Source organism: Furipterus horrens, unplaced genomic scaffold (assembly GCF_987537825.1).
Source record: "Furipterus horrens unplaced genomic scaffold, mFurHor1.1.pri manual_scaffold_1, whole genome shotgun sequence".
Classification (NCBI taxonomy): domain Eukaryota; kingdom Metazoa; phylum Chordata; class Mammalia; order Chiroptera; family Furipteridae; genus Furipterus; species Furipterus horrens.
Window position 1 is genome coordinate 115,742,277 of NW_028327171.1, and position 14,401 is coordinate 115,756,677.

The 14,401-nt window shown below is 38.0% G+C and overlaps 1 protein-coding gene across 8 annotated transcripts in view; it reads left to right on the top strand.

The window, feature by feature from the left end:
• Positions 1 to 14,401, top strand: part of IWS1 (interacts with SUPT6H, CTD assembly factor 1) — a 72,600-nt gene that overhangs the window by 29,286 nt on the left and 28,913 nt on the right. For 7 of the 8 annotated variants that reach the window (XM_090278973.1, XM_090278961.1, XM_090278964.1 and 4 more), the window contains 3 exons: positions 6,520 to 7,669; positions 8,564 to 8,753; positions 9,284 to 9,341. In XM_090278973.1, coding sequence (XP_090135099.1) covers positions 6,520 to 7,669; positions 8,564 to 8,753; positions 9,284 to 9,341 — 1,398 coding nt within the window. The remainder of the gene's footprint in view (positions 1 to 6,519; positions 7,670 to 8,563; positions 8,754 to 9,283; positions 9,342 to 14,401) is intronic. The other variant, XM_090278970.1, reaches the window with a different exon arrangement.

Here is a 14,401-nt window from a genome sequence, read left to right on the forward strand (position 1 = left end):
TTTACTAGGGAGCATGTCATTGGAATTTTTCTGCCTGTCAAACCATAAGTCTTCCTTTGACTTCATTTTTATCTTTTACTAATTGGTCAAACCTCTCCATATTTCCCAGTTGAAGTCCTAGAAGGATTCAGAATGCTTTACTTGTCTATTGCCACAATCTCTATTGAGACCTTTGAGTTCTTTCATCTCATTGGAACTCCTGCCTATGTGTAGATCCTGTTTGTGGCCACCCCTGCACAGAGAGGAATCTAGTGCTGCTTTCCTGAACAGGGCATTCAGAGGAAGCCAGCTGTGGGCATTTGGGAGCAGGTGTGTATATTGCAGGACAATTAGTGTCTTGGTTCCCAAGCATTAAGTGAAATGCTAGTAGCATATCCTTTCTAATTATTGACAGCCAAAAATGGCTCCTCACATTCACAAATATCCCCTTCAGTGAGGTGCCAGAGCAACCCTTAGGTTGAGGACACGAAAATGGACAAATGCATGGTAAGCATAAGAAAGGAAACAAGTATTTGGCAATATAAGAATAAGCCCTCACAGATGAGTCTAAGTTTTTTTCCTTCCATTTTTATTTTCTATATAAGTATAGTTGGTATGCAATCTTATATTGGCTATATTAGTTTCAGATATATAGTGATTCAACAGTTTTAAACCTTACAATGTGATAATCCCCCCTAATTCCATTGATCATCTGTCACTATTCAAACCTATAACAGTATTATTGACTATATTTCCACTTCCCTTTTTCACCCATCCTCCAACTCCTCCCTTCTAGTAACCACCCCTTTTGTCTCTGTTTCTGTGAGTTTGTTTATTTTTGTTTTATTTTGTTTTTGAGCTGAGTCTTGAAGGGTGAGTGTTTTGTAACTAAGATATTTTGTTATGAATGGTTAATAACATTTATTGAATGCTTCCAGGTACTAAGCTGCTTTTACATAAGATGTTAATACTATTTCTAACTTCATCTAACATTGAAGCTTTGAGAATTTAAGAAAATTTCTCTAGCCCTGGCTGGTGTGGTTCAGTGGATTGAGTGCCGGCCTGTGAACCAAAGGGTCACTGGTTTAATTCCCAGTCAGGGCATATGCCTGGGTTGTGGATCAGGTCCCCAGTTGGAGGTGTGTGAGAGGCAATCACACATTGATATTTCTCTCCCTCTCTTTCTCCCTCCATTCCCCTCTCTCTAAAAAATAAATAAATAAAATCTTAAAGAAAAAGAAAAGAAAAGAAAATTTCTCTAGATCACGCAGTAGAAAGTGGCCGAGCTGGGATTTGGACCTCAGGTGTTTCTGACTCTAAAGCCCGTGTTCTTAACTGTCATATTATGTTGCATGAAGTCCATTCTACCTAGAGAGAGAAAGATGGAAGAGGCTTCAAAAAGTGGATACTGTTGCCGAGTTTTGAGGTATAAAAAGGACAAGGTGTGGGAAAGATGCTCTAGGCAAAAAGAACAGAATTTGTAAAGGCATGGAGATAACATAGTGAAGTCAGTAGTAGTTCCATGTGTTTGGAGTAGAATTTCTAAAATGCAGTCAGAATCACTTGAATTATATATCAAGATGCAGATTCTTTGACCTTTTCTCCAGACTTAACGGATTAATATCTGGAGATGAGAAGCACAGAAATCTATATGTTTTTCATCCAAGCTTCTCATGTGATTCTTATGCACACCAAAGTCTAGAAACTGTTGTTGCTGGTAAAGTGCATGGGGTTGATGTGTGTGTGTGAGGAGGCAGAAATGAGTCTGGAGACATAGTCAGGAGTTTGCTTCATCATTGTATACTCTTAAGCTTTCTCTACAAACTTTTTTTCAGTACTCATCAGGAGTGCTTTGATTTTGTCTGATTTTAAAGTGAACCAACTTTTCGTCCTGGCTGGTGTGCCTCAGTAGATTGAGTGCTGGCCTGCGAACCAAAGGGTCGCCAGTTCAATTCCCAGTCAGGGCACATGCCTGGATTGCGGTCCAGGTCCCCGGTTGAGGGTACACGAGAGGCAACCACACGTTGATGTTTCTCTCCCTCTCTCCCTCCCTTCCCCTCTCTCTAAAAATAAATAAATAAAATGTTTAAAAAAAATGAACTTTTGACAAAGGATGGTCTGGTATATAGCCTAATTTTAACATCTGTATGCTTGCTGTACAATTGGAGTTTCTCAAAGTCAAAGCCTTGAAACAATGGAGAAGCTACACTTGAGAAGCATTGTTGTTTCATTGCTGGATTGCTCAGATTCTTTCATATGGTAATTAAGATGGTATATATTAACAGTCTCTAAGATGAGGATTTTAGATATATCTTCTGGAACCACGGTGCAATGAAATGTGTTTTTGAAAATGCTTCTATAGCAAGCAGAATAGGGAATCCACTGTGTGGGAGAACATTTTCACCACCAATATATCTGACAAAGGTTTAATCTCCAAAATATACAAACAACTAATACAACTCAACTCCAGGAAGACAAACAACCCATATAGAAATGGGCAAAAGACCTGAATAGAGACTTTTCCAAAGAGGACATGTAGAAGGCCCATAGACATATGAAAAAATGTTCAACATCACTAATCATCAGAGAAATGCAAATTAAAACCTCAATGAAGCAAGCCCTTTAATATTTGTTGCACTACTGGTTTGGTGTTAATAGACCCCTTTAGCTTTTTCTCATCTGAGAAGCTTTTTATTTCTCCTTCAGTTTTGAATGTAGCCTTGCTGGGTAAAGTAGTCATGGTTGTAGGTCCTTGTTTTTCTAGAACTGCAATGAAATATCACCTTATACCTGTCAGAATGGCTACCATCAATAAACCAAAGAATAAGTGTTTGCGAAGCTGTGGAGAAAAGGGAACCCTAGCGCACTGTTGGTGGTAATGCAGTCTGGTACAGCCACGGTGGAAAACAATATGGAGTATCCCTAAAAACTTAAAAATGGAACTCCCCTTTTGATCCAGTGATTCCATCTCTGGGAATATGCCCTAGGATCCTGAAACACCAATATAAAAAATATATATATACACCCCTCTGTTTATAGCAGCATTATTTACAATAGCCAAGATTTGGAAACAGCCTAAATGCTCATCAGTAGATGAATGGATGAAAAACCTGTGGTATATTTACACAATGGAATATTGCATAGCTGTAAAAAAAGAAGAAAAAGGAACTTACATTTTGCAATAGCATGGATGGACCTGGAGAAAATTATGCTGTGATTTAAGCCAGTCAGTGAAAAAAATACCACATTATTTCACTTATATGTAGAATCTAATGAACACAACAAGCTAATGAACAAAAGGGTGACAGAAGCTTAGGTACATAAAACAGACTGACAGTTGCTGGAAAGAAGGTAGAGGATGTGGGGGAACGGGATGAGAGTTGGCGAAGGGATTAACCAAAGGGAAGAGGATGTGGCTGGGTGGAGGTGGAGAAAGGGAGAAGCAGCAGGAAAAACTTAACAGCATAAACAATAAAAATAAAATAAAATGTTTCTATAGATATTTCCTCATGGAATCTACTGTGTGACTTAGATGATCAGTTTTTATTGGTAGGTTAGCATGCAGAGTTGACTCTGTATTAACAAGTGTTCTGGGTTGTTTTGGTTTTTTACAAGGGTTCTGCCTGACATTCATATACTACTTTGAAATTTACAAATTGATATTTGAATTAAGACAGTTTATTATTTACACTGTAATTTTTAAATATCAATTATCTCTGTGTGTGTATTGTGGCCCTAGTCCATTAAGAGGGTGATTACTACAGTCTGAGATAAGCGACCAGATTGTTCATATGGAAAACCAATAGTGATTTATAACTATAGTGTGAATGACTAAGATGGGGAGGTGAGATGTGTTATAGGCATTTCTAAAATTTCTAAGGACCCTCAGAGTGCTCAGTTTCTTTGACAGTTGCAATTAGGGTATTTTTACATTATTAAGAAAAGGGCATTTAAATGGCAGTGTCTACTATTGAGTTACTGTATTCATATCTGACTTAAAAAAACTGTACTTCGGATTTATTTTAAGTTCGCAATTTAAACTAATTTTAGTCTTAAAACCAGTGTAAAATTTTTTACTATTGTTTTGATAACTTGTAAGCTTACATAATTTCTAATGTGCTCTTTTCCCAGATCTCATGAAGTCATTACATAAGTGCAGTCTTTAACTTGAGTTTATCAAATAGCACTTTCTTACTGCAATAATTTCTTGTTTTTCTTATTTTAATTTTCACTTGAGGATATATTTATTGATTTGACAGAAAGAAAGAGACAGACAGACAGACATCAGTGTGAGAGAATATTGATCAGTTGCCTCCCGTATGCACCTTGATGAGGGATTGAACTTGCAACCTAAGGCATGCGAACCTGCATCCTCTTGGTGTATGGGACAACGTTCCAACCAACCAAGCTACCTGGCCAGGGCTTACTGCAGTAATTTCTTACCTTTTTCCCCTCACCATACCACAAATAATAGAATGATAATCCAGTTTTTATGAAACTCCTTAAAATTGACGGGAATTCATAAGTTTTGTAATAATTATCATATGTAATATCCTTGCAATGGTTGCCTTGTTTTGGAATGCATACATCATGTGTTAGGAAATGCGGGGTAGGGTGTGGCAGGTAAGTTTTGTGATGACTACCCAGTTCATGGTTTCTTTCTCTTGGGTAGTGGCTCCCAGTGCTGTGCCCCTGCTCTTGCTGTAACCCCTGGAGTCACTGAGTATCACATCATCTCATATTGCTGTAGCCAATTAGGTTACTTTGCCTGGGAATTTAAATTTTAGATCCTGGACACTGAAATTCAGCATGATTAGCTGACATGTTTATATGATGCTCTAGTGTAAAGACCCTTGAGTTACATTTCTAAGCTCTCTAAGCTGTCTCGGTATTCCTACCCTTCCTGAGTCTTAAGTCATTTATCCCACTTTGATTCTGGGAAGATTATTCTTTTTTTCCTGGAGGTAGTTACTGGTGTTTACAATTAAAATAGAGTCACACACAGGCATGAGTTAGAGATAATGGCACAGGGATATCATAGAAAGCATCCAAAATCCAGTTAAAATTTTACTTGTGCCTCCTGCTTTACTTGCCTCTACTGTATCTGCATGTGTCTCTTTTCCATGTCAGTAATCTAATTAAACTTCTTAACTAATGCAGATACCTGTTTACATCCTTTTATAGCTCAGTCTCATATAAATCACTTCCTATAACTTTCAAAATAATTATACATACCTTCACAGTAGTGTTAAGATATATTTGGTTGGCTTGTTATTAGGCAATAGCTCTTGAAGGGATCAAAGTAGAGGGTTTGTGAAAACATGACATTGTTTATCTTGTCACTGGATTCTCTTACCACTTTATTTTATAGCATGATTGATGAACATATACATTATTAAAGACTCTGTGGTAAGTTCATGTAATATCAGTCATATGTTCTAAAGAGAAATATTTAGTAAATAGACTTGCTAAATTATAGACTTAGTAAATTTTTAACACAAATACTTTCATTTTTTAAACTAGAATGTTATCACTATGTTATTTAAAGTCAGGTGCTAGGGAAAAAATTCCCAAGATCCTAAAGTGTCTTTATATGTTTAATTTTGTATATTTTTCTCTGCACTTTAAAAAACATAGCTATAAAGTGCATATACTAAGTTTGTATATTTTCAGATTACTTCCAGGTAACATTCTGTGTCAGTATAGTTAGATCTGTCATGTTTTCCCTAAAACTTAAACTTTTCTACCTAGGTTACTAAATACATGATCAAGACTGTTCCAAGCCTCAGTTGTCTTACCATGAAAAGTACTGTTGTGAAGAGTAAATGAATTAATAGGAGAGAGTCTAACATCATATCTGGTTCTTATTATGTACTTAGTAAATGCTAATTACACCTCTCCTTGTTTGTTTAGATTTCTTGGAAGAATATGCCTTATATAATTGTTGACCCTTTAAAGTTTTATATTTCTTTTCCTTAAAATAATTTTAACCTGCCCTGACTGGATTGTGGCTCAGCTGGTTGGGCATCATCTGTGAACCAGGGGAGCACATGCCTAGGTTGTAGGATTGGTCCCTGGTCAAGGTGATTACAAGAGGCAACTGATTGATGTTGCTTACTCACATCAATGTTTCTCTCCCTCTCTTTTCCCCACTCTTCCTCTTTCTCTGAAATAAATAAAATCTTATAAAAATACAAACTTTAACCTTGCAAACCCCTTTTTAAAAGTCTAGGTACATGTTTAGGAACTACAGTTATGTGAGAAAGTTAGGGTTTGTTTGTTTTTTATGCTCTTTAAATTATAAATCTTTTAAAGAGTAAAAGCTCGTTATCTTCTCCCATTTTGGGATCCAAACCATGTTAGCCATTTTATAGATAGATGGCTTTCTTTAAAGTGGGATGTTTCTATGTAGGTATTGGATAAGAATTCTACATTTAAGTGTGTGTATTCTACATTTTAAAAAATTTTTGAAAAAAATTTAACACTTCACTACCAAACTTTTTTGTGCTTTTCTCAGTTTTTTTTCCCTTTATTTTTCAGAATGAGCCTAGTGATCGAGAAGATGGCCTTAACAAAAGACATCACATGACAGACTCTGAGAATGATGAACCCTCAAATCTTAATGCTAGTGATTCTGAAAGTGAGGAGCTTCAAAGGCAAAAGGGCAGTGATTCTGAATCTGAGGAACATGTAGAGCCTCCTGCAAGTGATTCTGAAAATGAGGATATCAATCACCATGGGAGTGAATCTGAGAGTGAGGAGACCAAGAAATTACCTGTTAGTGACTCTGAAAATGAGGAACTTCTTAATGGGCATGGCAGTGACTCAGAAAATGAAGACGTTAGAAAGGATCCTGCCAGTGATTCAGAGATTGAAGAGCTCCCCAAAAGTCCTGCCAGTGACTCTGAAACAGAGGATGCTCTAAAACCTCAAATCAGTGACTCTGAGAGTGAGGAACCTCCAAGGAACCAAGCCAGTGACTCTGAAAATGAGGAGGTCCGCAGACCTCAAATTAGTGATTCTGAAAGTGAGGAGCTTCCTAAACCTCAGATCAGTGACTCAGAAAGTGAGGACCCTCAGAGGACTCAGGTCAGTGACTCTGAAAATGAGGAACTTCCCAAACCCCATATCAGTGACTCAGAAAGTGAGGACCCACGAAGGCACCACATCAGTGACTCAGAAAATGAAGAGCTTCCCAAACCCCGTATCAGTGACTCAGAAAGTGAGGATCCCCCAAGGCACCAAGTCAGTGACTCTGAAAATGAGGAGCTTCCCAAACCCCGAATTAGTGACTCAGAGAGTGAGGATCCCCCAAGGAACCACGCCAGTGATTCTGAAAACGAGGAGCTTCCCAAACCTCAAGTCAGTGACTCTGAAAGTGAGGAGCCTCAGAAGGGACCAGTCAGTGATTCAGACACTGAGGAGACCTCCAGATGCAAACAGAAGCCAAAGTCAGATGATGACAGCAATGGGGATAATAAGGCTGAAGATACTGAAATGCAGAAAAACTCCTTCCATTTAGATAGCCATATAGACAGGAAAAGGTTTCATAGTTCTGACAGTGAAGAGGATGAACCCAAAAGGCCAAAAATTGACAGTGATGAATATGAAGAAAAAGAAAAGGAGGAGGAGGATAAAGTAGCCAAGCGAAAAGCCTCTGTACTTTCTGACAGTGAAGAAGAAAAAGCAAGTAAGGAACTATTTTGGGCTATTTTATCCATAGCTTTACTTAACACCTAAGCTTATAACTACAAAGCATTGCCTTTTTCTGGAATGTTAGATCATTCAACTTGAAGTTTTGAAGTATTACCAGGATATTGGTTTCCCTGAAGTTCTGACTGCCTGAAAATGATAAACTAGACTGAATTTCAATGGAAATATGAAAGATTTAGTAATATAACTGGAAAGGGTAGTATTTCAAAAAAATATGTTTATATGAAAACCCAAGTGTATCCAGAGTTAGCTGTGGGACTCTTAGCTCATGACCTAGATGCCATCAGACGGTGACTGAGCTCTCATGTGTACACACCTTTTCATTTAGAGATTTTGCAGAGTATTTTAGTCTTTGCTACTTGATTACTTTTTGGTGAAACATATTTTTTCGAAAAGACATATCCTATTATAACCTGACAGTTGTTACTAGAGAAGAGAAAAAGAACACCACACATGTGCTAGTTTACTGAGCAAATGGAAAATTCCAGACTGACCAGCAATGATCAAGGAATATGAGGATTCCACAAAAAGTATTTAGCCTTTTTAATTCTAATACTAAGCAGCAATAGAAGGTATTCTGTGTATGTGCATCGATCTCATCTTATTTTCTCTTCCCCAAAAGGAAAGGTAGCTATTGATGTATAGATTCCCATTCTCATGTTGATTCCTTCATTCTTCATCTTTTGGTCACTTTTTCCTAAACAATGACAGATAATTGTAAGGTGACTCTGAATGAACCTCTTAGTTATTTTATTATTCTAAACTTAAGAGGCCTTGGATTTTTGCCGTGTACTGTAATTTTAAAGTACCTGTTCTTAGTCATACAATAACCATGACAGAATAAGATTAATGATGATATCTTTTTCTGCAGCAGCAAAGAAGAGCCGCGTTGTCTCTGATGCAGAGGACTCTGACAGTGATGTTATATCAGTCGAATCAGGCAAAAGAGCAAAGACTGTAGCATCTGACAGTGAAGAAGAAGCAGGGAAAGAACGATCTGATAAGAAAAATGAAGAGAAGGATCTCTTTGGGAGTGATAGTGAGTCGGGGAATGAAGAAGAGTAAGTGACATAATATGAGTTTTCAAGGGTGCATTGATGGTGGTAGAAAGCAGTTTTTAAAACTTGCATTAAAATTTTGTGTGAGGTATAATATATATCCTGTCTAATTGAATGACATTTGGGATTTTAGTTCCTGAACTGTCGATGCACACTACAACATGGATAAATCTCAAAAATATGATCTTAGATGAAAAAAATAAAGAGGACATGTTGTCTCATTCCACATATGTGAAGTTCAAGAATAGGTAAAACTAATCTGGTGATAGAATCAGAATAGTGGTTAGCTCTAGGATATTGATTTGGAAAACTGGAAAGGGCCCCAAAGGAACTTTCTGGGGAGAGGGAATTGTTCTATATCTTAATTAGGGTAATAGTTATTTGAATGTGTACTTTTGTCAAAACCCATTGGAATGGATGTGAGAATGGCACATTTTACTTTATGTAAATTGTACCCTATTAGAAAGATTTTTGGTTCCTATGCAGATGAGAAGAAAGCAAATGAAAGTTTTTTATATTTCCTTCCCTTCTAGAAATCTTATTGCAGATATATTTGGAGAGTCAGGTGATGAAGAGGAAGAAGAATTTACAGTAAGTATAAGATGGAAATATTTCCTTTGTGACTGTGCTTTTTTGTTACTGTTTGTTTATATGGCAGTGGTACTCTTAATAGGTGATTCTAGTAAATAGAAATAAACAACTATGATATAGCCAATTAAAAAATTCTAGAACAAAGGGACTCAGAAAGTGAATTAAAAGGGTCTGCAAAGGCGTAAAAGGAAAATGACGAGCAAAATTGAATTAAGTGGGGAGGGAACACATTAAGAGGCAACAGGCAATGTGACATATATTATCTGATTTCAAAAAATAATCATATCTTATCATGCTCCTGCTCAAAACTCTCTGTGGATTCCTAGTACATGTAAAATAAATCCGAGCTGACTTGGAAGATGGCAGAGGAGTGAGGGGAGGCTGTGCTTGCTTGCCCCTGAGCCCTGTCTGTGGTTTAGGCAAATTGTGGACAGAACATCTCAGTTAACATCTGGATACTGGTAGGAGTTGAGCCTTGGTGCTGCTAATCAGAGAAGACTGGGAGTGACCTGTCTGGTGAGGATAGCAGAGGAGAAAGGGATGAGACGAGATTTCTGGCTGGCTTGGCTCCCCAAGCTGTGGCTGGCAGTGCGCAAATATTTTTTAGTGACCCTAGGTTTCCCCTGAGAGGAGTCGGGAGGAGAGCGAGGCTCTGCCCACTGGCAGAGCCAGGAGTGGGCCAGGTGGCATCTTGCTCTGAGAGGAAAGGAGCAACATACTTTTGAGTGTGTGTGTGAATGTGTTTTCCTTTTTTACTTTTCTCTTTTGATTGTTTTTTGCAGACGGGAGGAGAGGCTAGGGGTGGGGCGAGATTCTTGATGAATACAAGCGCAGAAACGCACTTGCCCACTCCCCAACCCTCTGCCCTGGGTTGCGTGAGCACACGCACAGAAGTACCCTGGTCTGCCTGCCCAGGCATGCAACCAACCAGCCTTCCGTCACGACCAGGCACCCTCAGCCCACCCCAGCAGGTGCGCAACCAGCCCGCCTGTTGGGACGCCCAGGCACCCCCAGCCTGCACCAAGAGGCGCACAAAACCCACAGGCCAGTGCGCCCAGGCACCCCTGGCCCGCACCAAAAGCTGTGCAGCCAGTCCACCTACTGCCTGCCCTGTGCTGGTGGGCAGAATACTTTGGACCCACCCACCCTGGTGTATAACTGATCAACCACCCCTGCCTGCACGCAGGAGTGCACTAGCCCCTAGCTGAGGCCAAAGGAGGGTGAAGTGTACTAGAGGCACTTTGTAAAAAGTTTTGGGCGCTGGCTCTGGAGAAATAGCTAGGAGAGCAGCGGACTAGATTCCAGTACAGAATCATCCCCAGTGCTATGGGAGAAATCACTTAAGCAGACTACTCCCCTCCAAGTGGCGTCAGCTGTAGGCAGCAGTTCAACAACTGTATATAAGAAGGTCATACCACGAAGGCAGAAAATAAAAGCAGATCAATCTAAGAAGCAGAAACAAAGAAGACCAACCACCCAAAATGGGGAGGCGGAATAACACCCCACCAAACAGGAACAACATCCCACAAAAGGAAAGGAGGATTCCAGAAGGAGGAGTATATGAAATAGAGGCAAGCAACTTATCAGACATGGAATTCAAAACAATAGTAATGAGGAAGCTCAATGAACTCAACAAACTCAAAACTACAACAAACTCCAGGGGAACTACAAAGAACTCCAGGGAAACTACAAAGAACTCCAGGGAAGGTACAATGAACTTACTTAGAGCCACAGCAGCATAAAAAGGGACATAGAAACTATCAATAAGACCCAGGAAAAAATGAAGAATACAATTTCTGAGCTGAAGAACACAGTAGAAGCAATAAAAGCAGGCTAAATGAAGCAGAGGATCGGATCAGTGAGTTAGAGGACAATGTAGAAAAGAACTCCCAGACAATGCAACAAAATGAAAAACAACTGAAAAGGAATGAAGAGGGTTTAAGAGAACTGCAGGTCAACATGAAACAAAACAATATCCGTATCATAGGGATACAAGAAGAAGAAGAGGGGGAACATGGGAGAGAGGACCTGATTGAAAAAGTAATAACAGAAAACTTTCCTAACTTGATGAGATAAAAATTATGAAAATCCAGGAAGCACAGAGGGTCCCAATGAAGATGAACCCAAAAAATCCCACTCCAAGGCACACCATAATTAAAATGACAACATTCAAAGACAGAATTCTAAAGGCAGCAAGAGAAAAACATCAAATAACATACAAGGGAGCTCCGATAAGACAATCAGCTGATTTCTCAACAGAAACACTACAAGCCAGAAGGGAATGGCAAAAAATATTTCAAACAATGAAAAACAAAGGTCTACAACAAAGACCTCTCTGGTCAGCAAGGCTCTCTTACAAAATGGAAGGTGAAATAAGGAGTTTTCCAGATGAAGGAAGACTAAAGGAATACATCACCACCAAACCAGCATTGCAAGACATGCTAAAGGGAATGCTTTAAGAAAAAGAAGAAAGAGAGGGAGAGGAACACAGGTACAAAAGGAAATGAATAAATACCTGTCAATAATAACCTTAAATGTAAAAGGGTTAAATGCTCCGATCAAAAGACATAGAGCAGTGGAATGGATATAAAAACATGACCCACATATATGCTATCTACAAGGAGACACATCTCAAAACAAAAGATTTACACAGACTGAAAGTGAAGGGATGGAAAAAGTATTCCAAGCAAATGGACATGAAAAGAAAGCTGGGATAGCACTACTATATCAGACAAAACATTTCAAAGCAAGGGCCATAAAAAGAGACAAAGAAGGACATTTCATAATACTTAAGGGAACAGTCCATCAAGAAGATATAAACCTGGTAAACATATATGCACCCAATATAGGAGCACCCAAATATATAAGTAAAATATTGGAAGACTACAAGAAGGATATAGACAGCAACATACTCATAGTAGGGGACTTTAAAACCCCATTGTCAACAATGGACAGGTCTTTAAAGCAAAGAAACAACAAGGTTATTGAGGCATTGAACAACATTCTAGATTAAATGGACTTAGTTGATATAAATAGAACTTCTCACCCCAAAGAAGCAAAATATACATTCTTTTCAAGTGCACATGGTACATTTTCAAAGATAGACCACATGGTAAGACATCAAACAAGCCTCAACAATTGAAGAAAATGGAAATTATGTCATCTTCTCAGTTCACAATGCCTTGAAACTAGAAATCAACCTCAAAGAAAAAACTCAAAAACATTCAAATTCATGGAGAATGAATAACATGACATTAAATAATGAATGGGTAAACAATAACATCAAGGAAGAAATCAAGAAGTTCCTGGAAACAAATGATAATGAACACACAACAGCCCAGAACCTATGGAACAGCCACAAAAGCAGTCCTGAGAGGAAAGTTCATAGCAATATAGGCCTATCTAAAAAGGATAGAAGAATCTCAAATAAAAAATCTAACCTATAGCTACAAGAACTAGAACAACAACAAACAAAGCCCAGAGCGAGTGGAAGGAAGGAAATCATCAAGATCAGAGCAGAATTAAATGACATAGAGACTACACAAACAGTTCAAATGATCAACAAAAGTAGGAGCTGATTCTTTGAAAAGATAAATAAAATCGACAAGCCTTTAGCTAGGCTCATCAAGAAAAAGAGAAGACCCAAATAAAATCAGAAACAAAAGAGGAGAAATCACAACTGATATCATAGAAATGCAAAGGATTGTAAGAAATTTACTACAAACAACTCTATGGAAAGAAACTTGATAATCCAGATGAAATGGACAAATTTCTAGAAATATATAATCTTCCAAAACTGAAATGAGAAGAAGCAGAAATGGACAAATTTCTAGAAACATATAATCTTCCAAAACTGAAACGAGAAGAAGCAAAAAGCCTGAAGAGACTGATAATAGAGTAAATTGAAGCAGTAATCAAGAAACTCCTGGCATACAAAAGCCCTGGACCACATGGCTTCACAGGAGAATTTTACAAAACATTTGGGGAAGAACTGTTGCCTACCCATCTGAAACTATTCCAAAAAATCCAAGAAAAGGAAAGACTCCCAGACTCTTTCTATGAAGCCAGTATTACCCTAATTCCAAAACCAGGTCAAGACACAACAGAGAAAGAAAACTACAAGGCCAATATTGTTGATGAACATCGATGCTAAAATCCTCGACAAAATATTGGCCAACTGGATCCAGCAACACATTAAAAAGATTATACACCATGATCAAGTGGGATGTATCCCAGGGATGCAAGGATAGTTTAATATTTGCAAATCAATAAACATAATACACCACATAAAATGAAGGACAAAAATCACATGATCATATCAATAGATGCAGAAAAAGCACTTGATAAAGTACAACACCCATTTATGATGAAAACACTCAGTAAAATGGGAATAGAGGGAGCATATCTCAACATAGTAAAGATCATATACAAGAAACCTGAAACCAACATCATACCAACAGAAGCTGAAAGCACTCCCCCTGAAATCAGGAATAAGACAAGGATGTCCACTCTCTCCACTCCTATTCAACATAGTGTTGGAAGTTCTAGTCACAGCAGTCAGACAAGAAAAAGAAATAAAAGGCATCCAAATTGAAAAGAAGAAGTAAAACTGTCATTATTTGCAGATGACATTATAGTGTATATGAAAACCCTATAGGCTCCACTAAAAAACTACTCAATATAATAAGTGAATTTGGCAAAATAAGGTGCAAAGTCAATATTCAGAAATCGAAGGCATTTCTGACAACCAACAATAATATATCAGGGATAGAAACTAGAAAAATATCCCATTTACTATAGCAAGAAAACTAAAGTACCTAGGAATAAATTTAACTAAAGAGATAAAAGGCCTGTACTTGGAAAACTACATAACACTGAAGAAAGAAATTAAGGAAGATACAAATAATGGAAGTATATACCATGTTCATGGATGGGAAGAATCAACATCATTAAAATGTCCATACTGCCCAAAGCAATTTATAGATTCAACGCAATCCCTATTAAAATATCAGTGACATATTTCACAGACAGAGACCAAATACTTCAAAAATTTATATGGA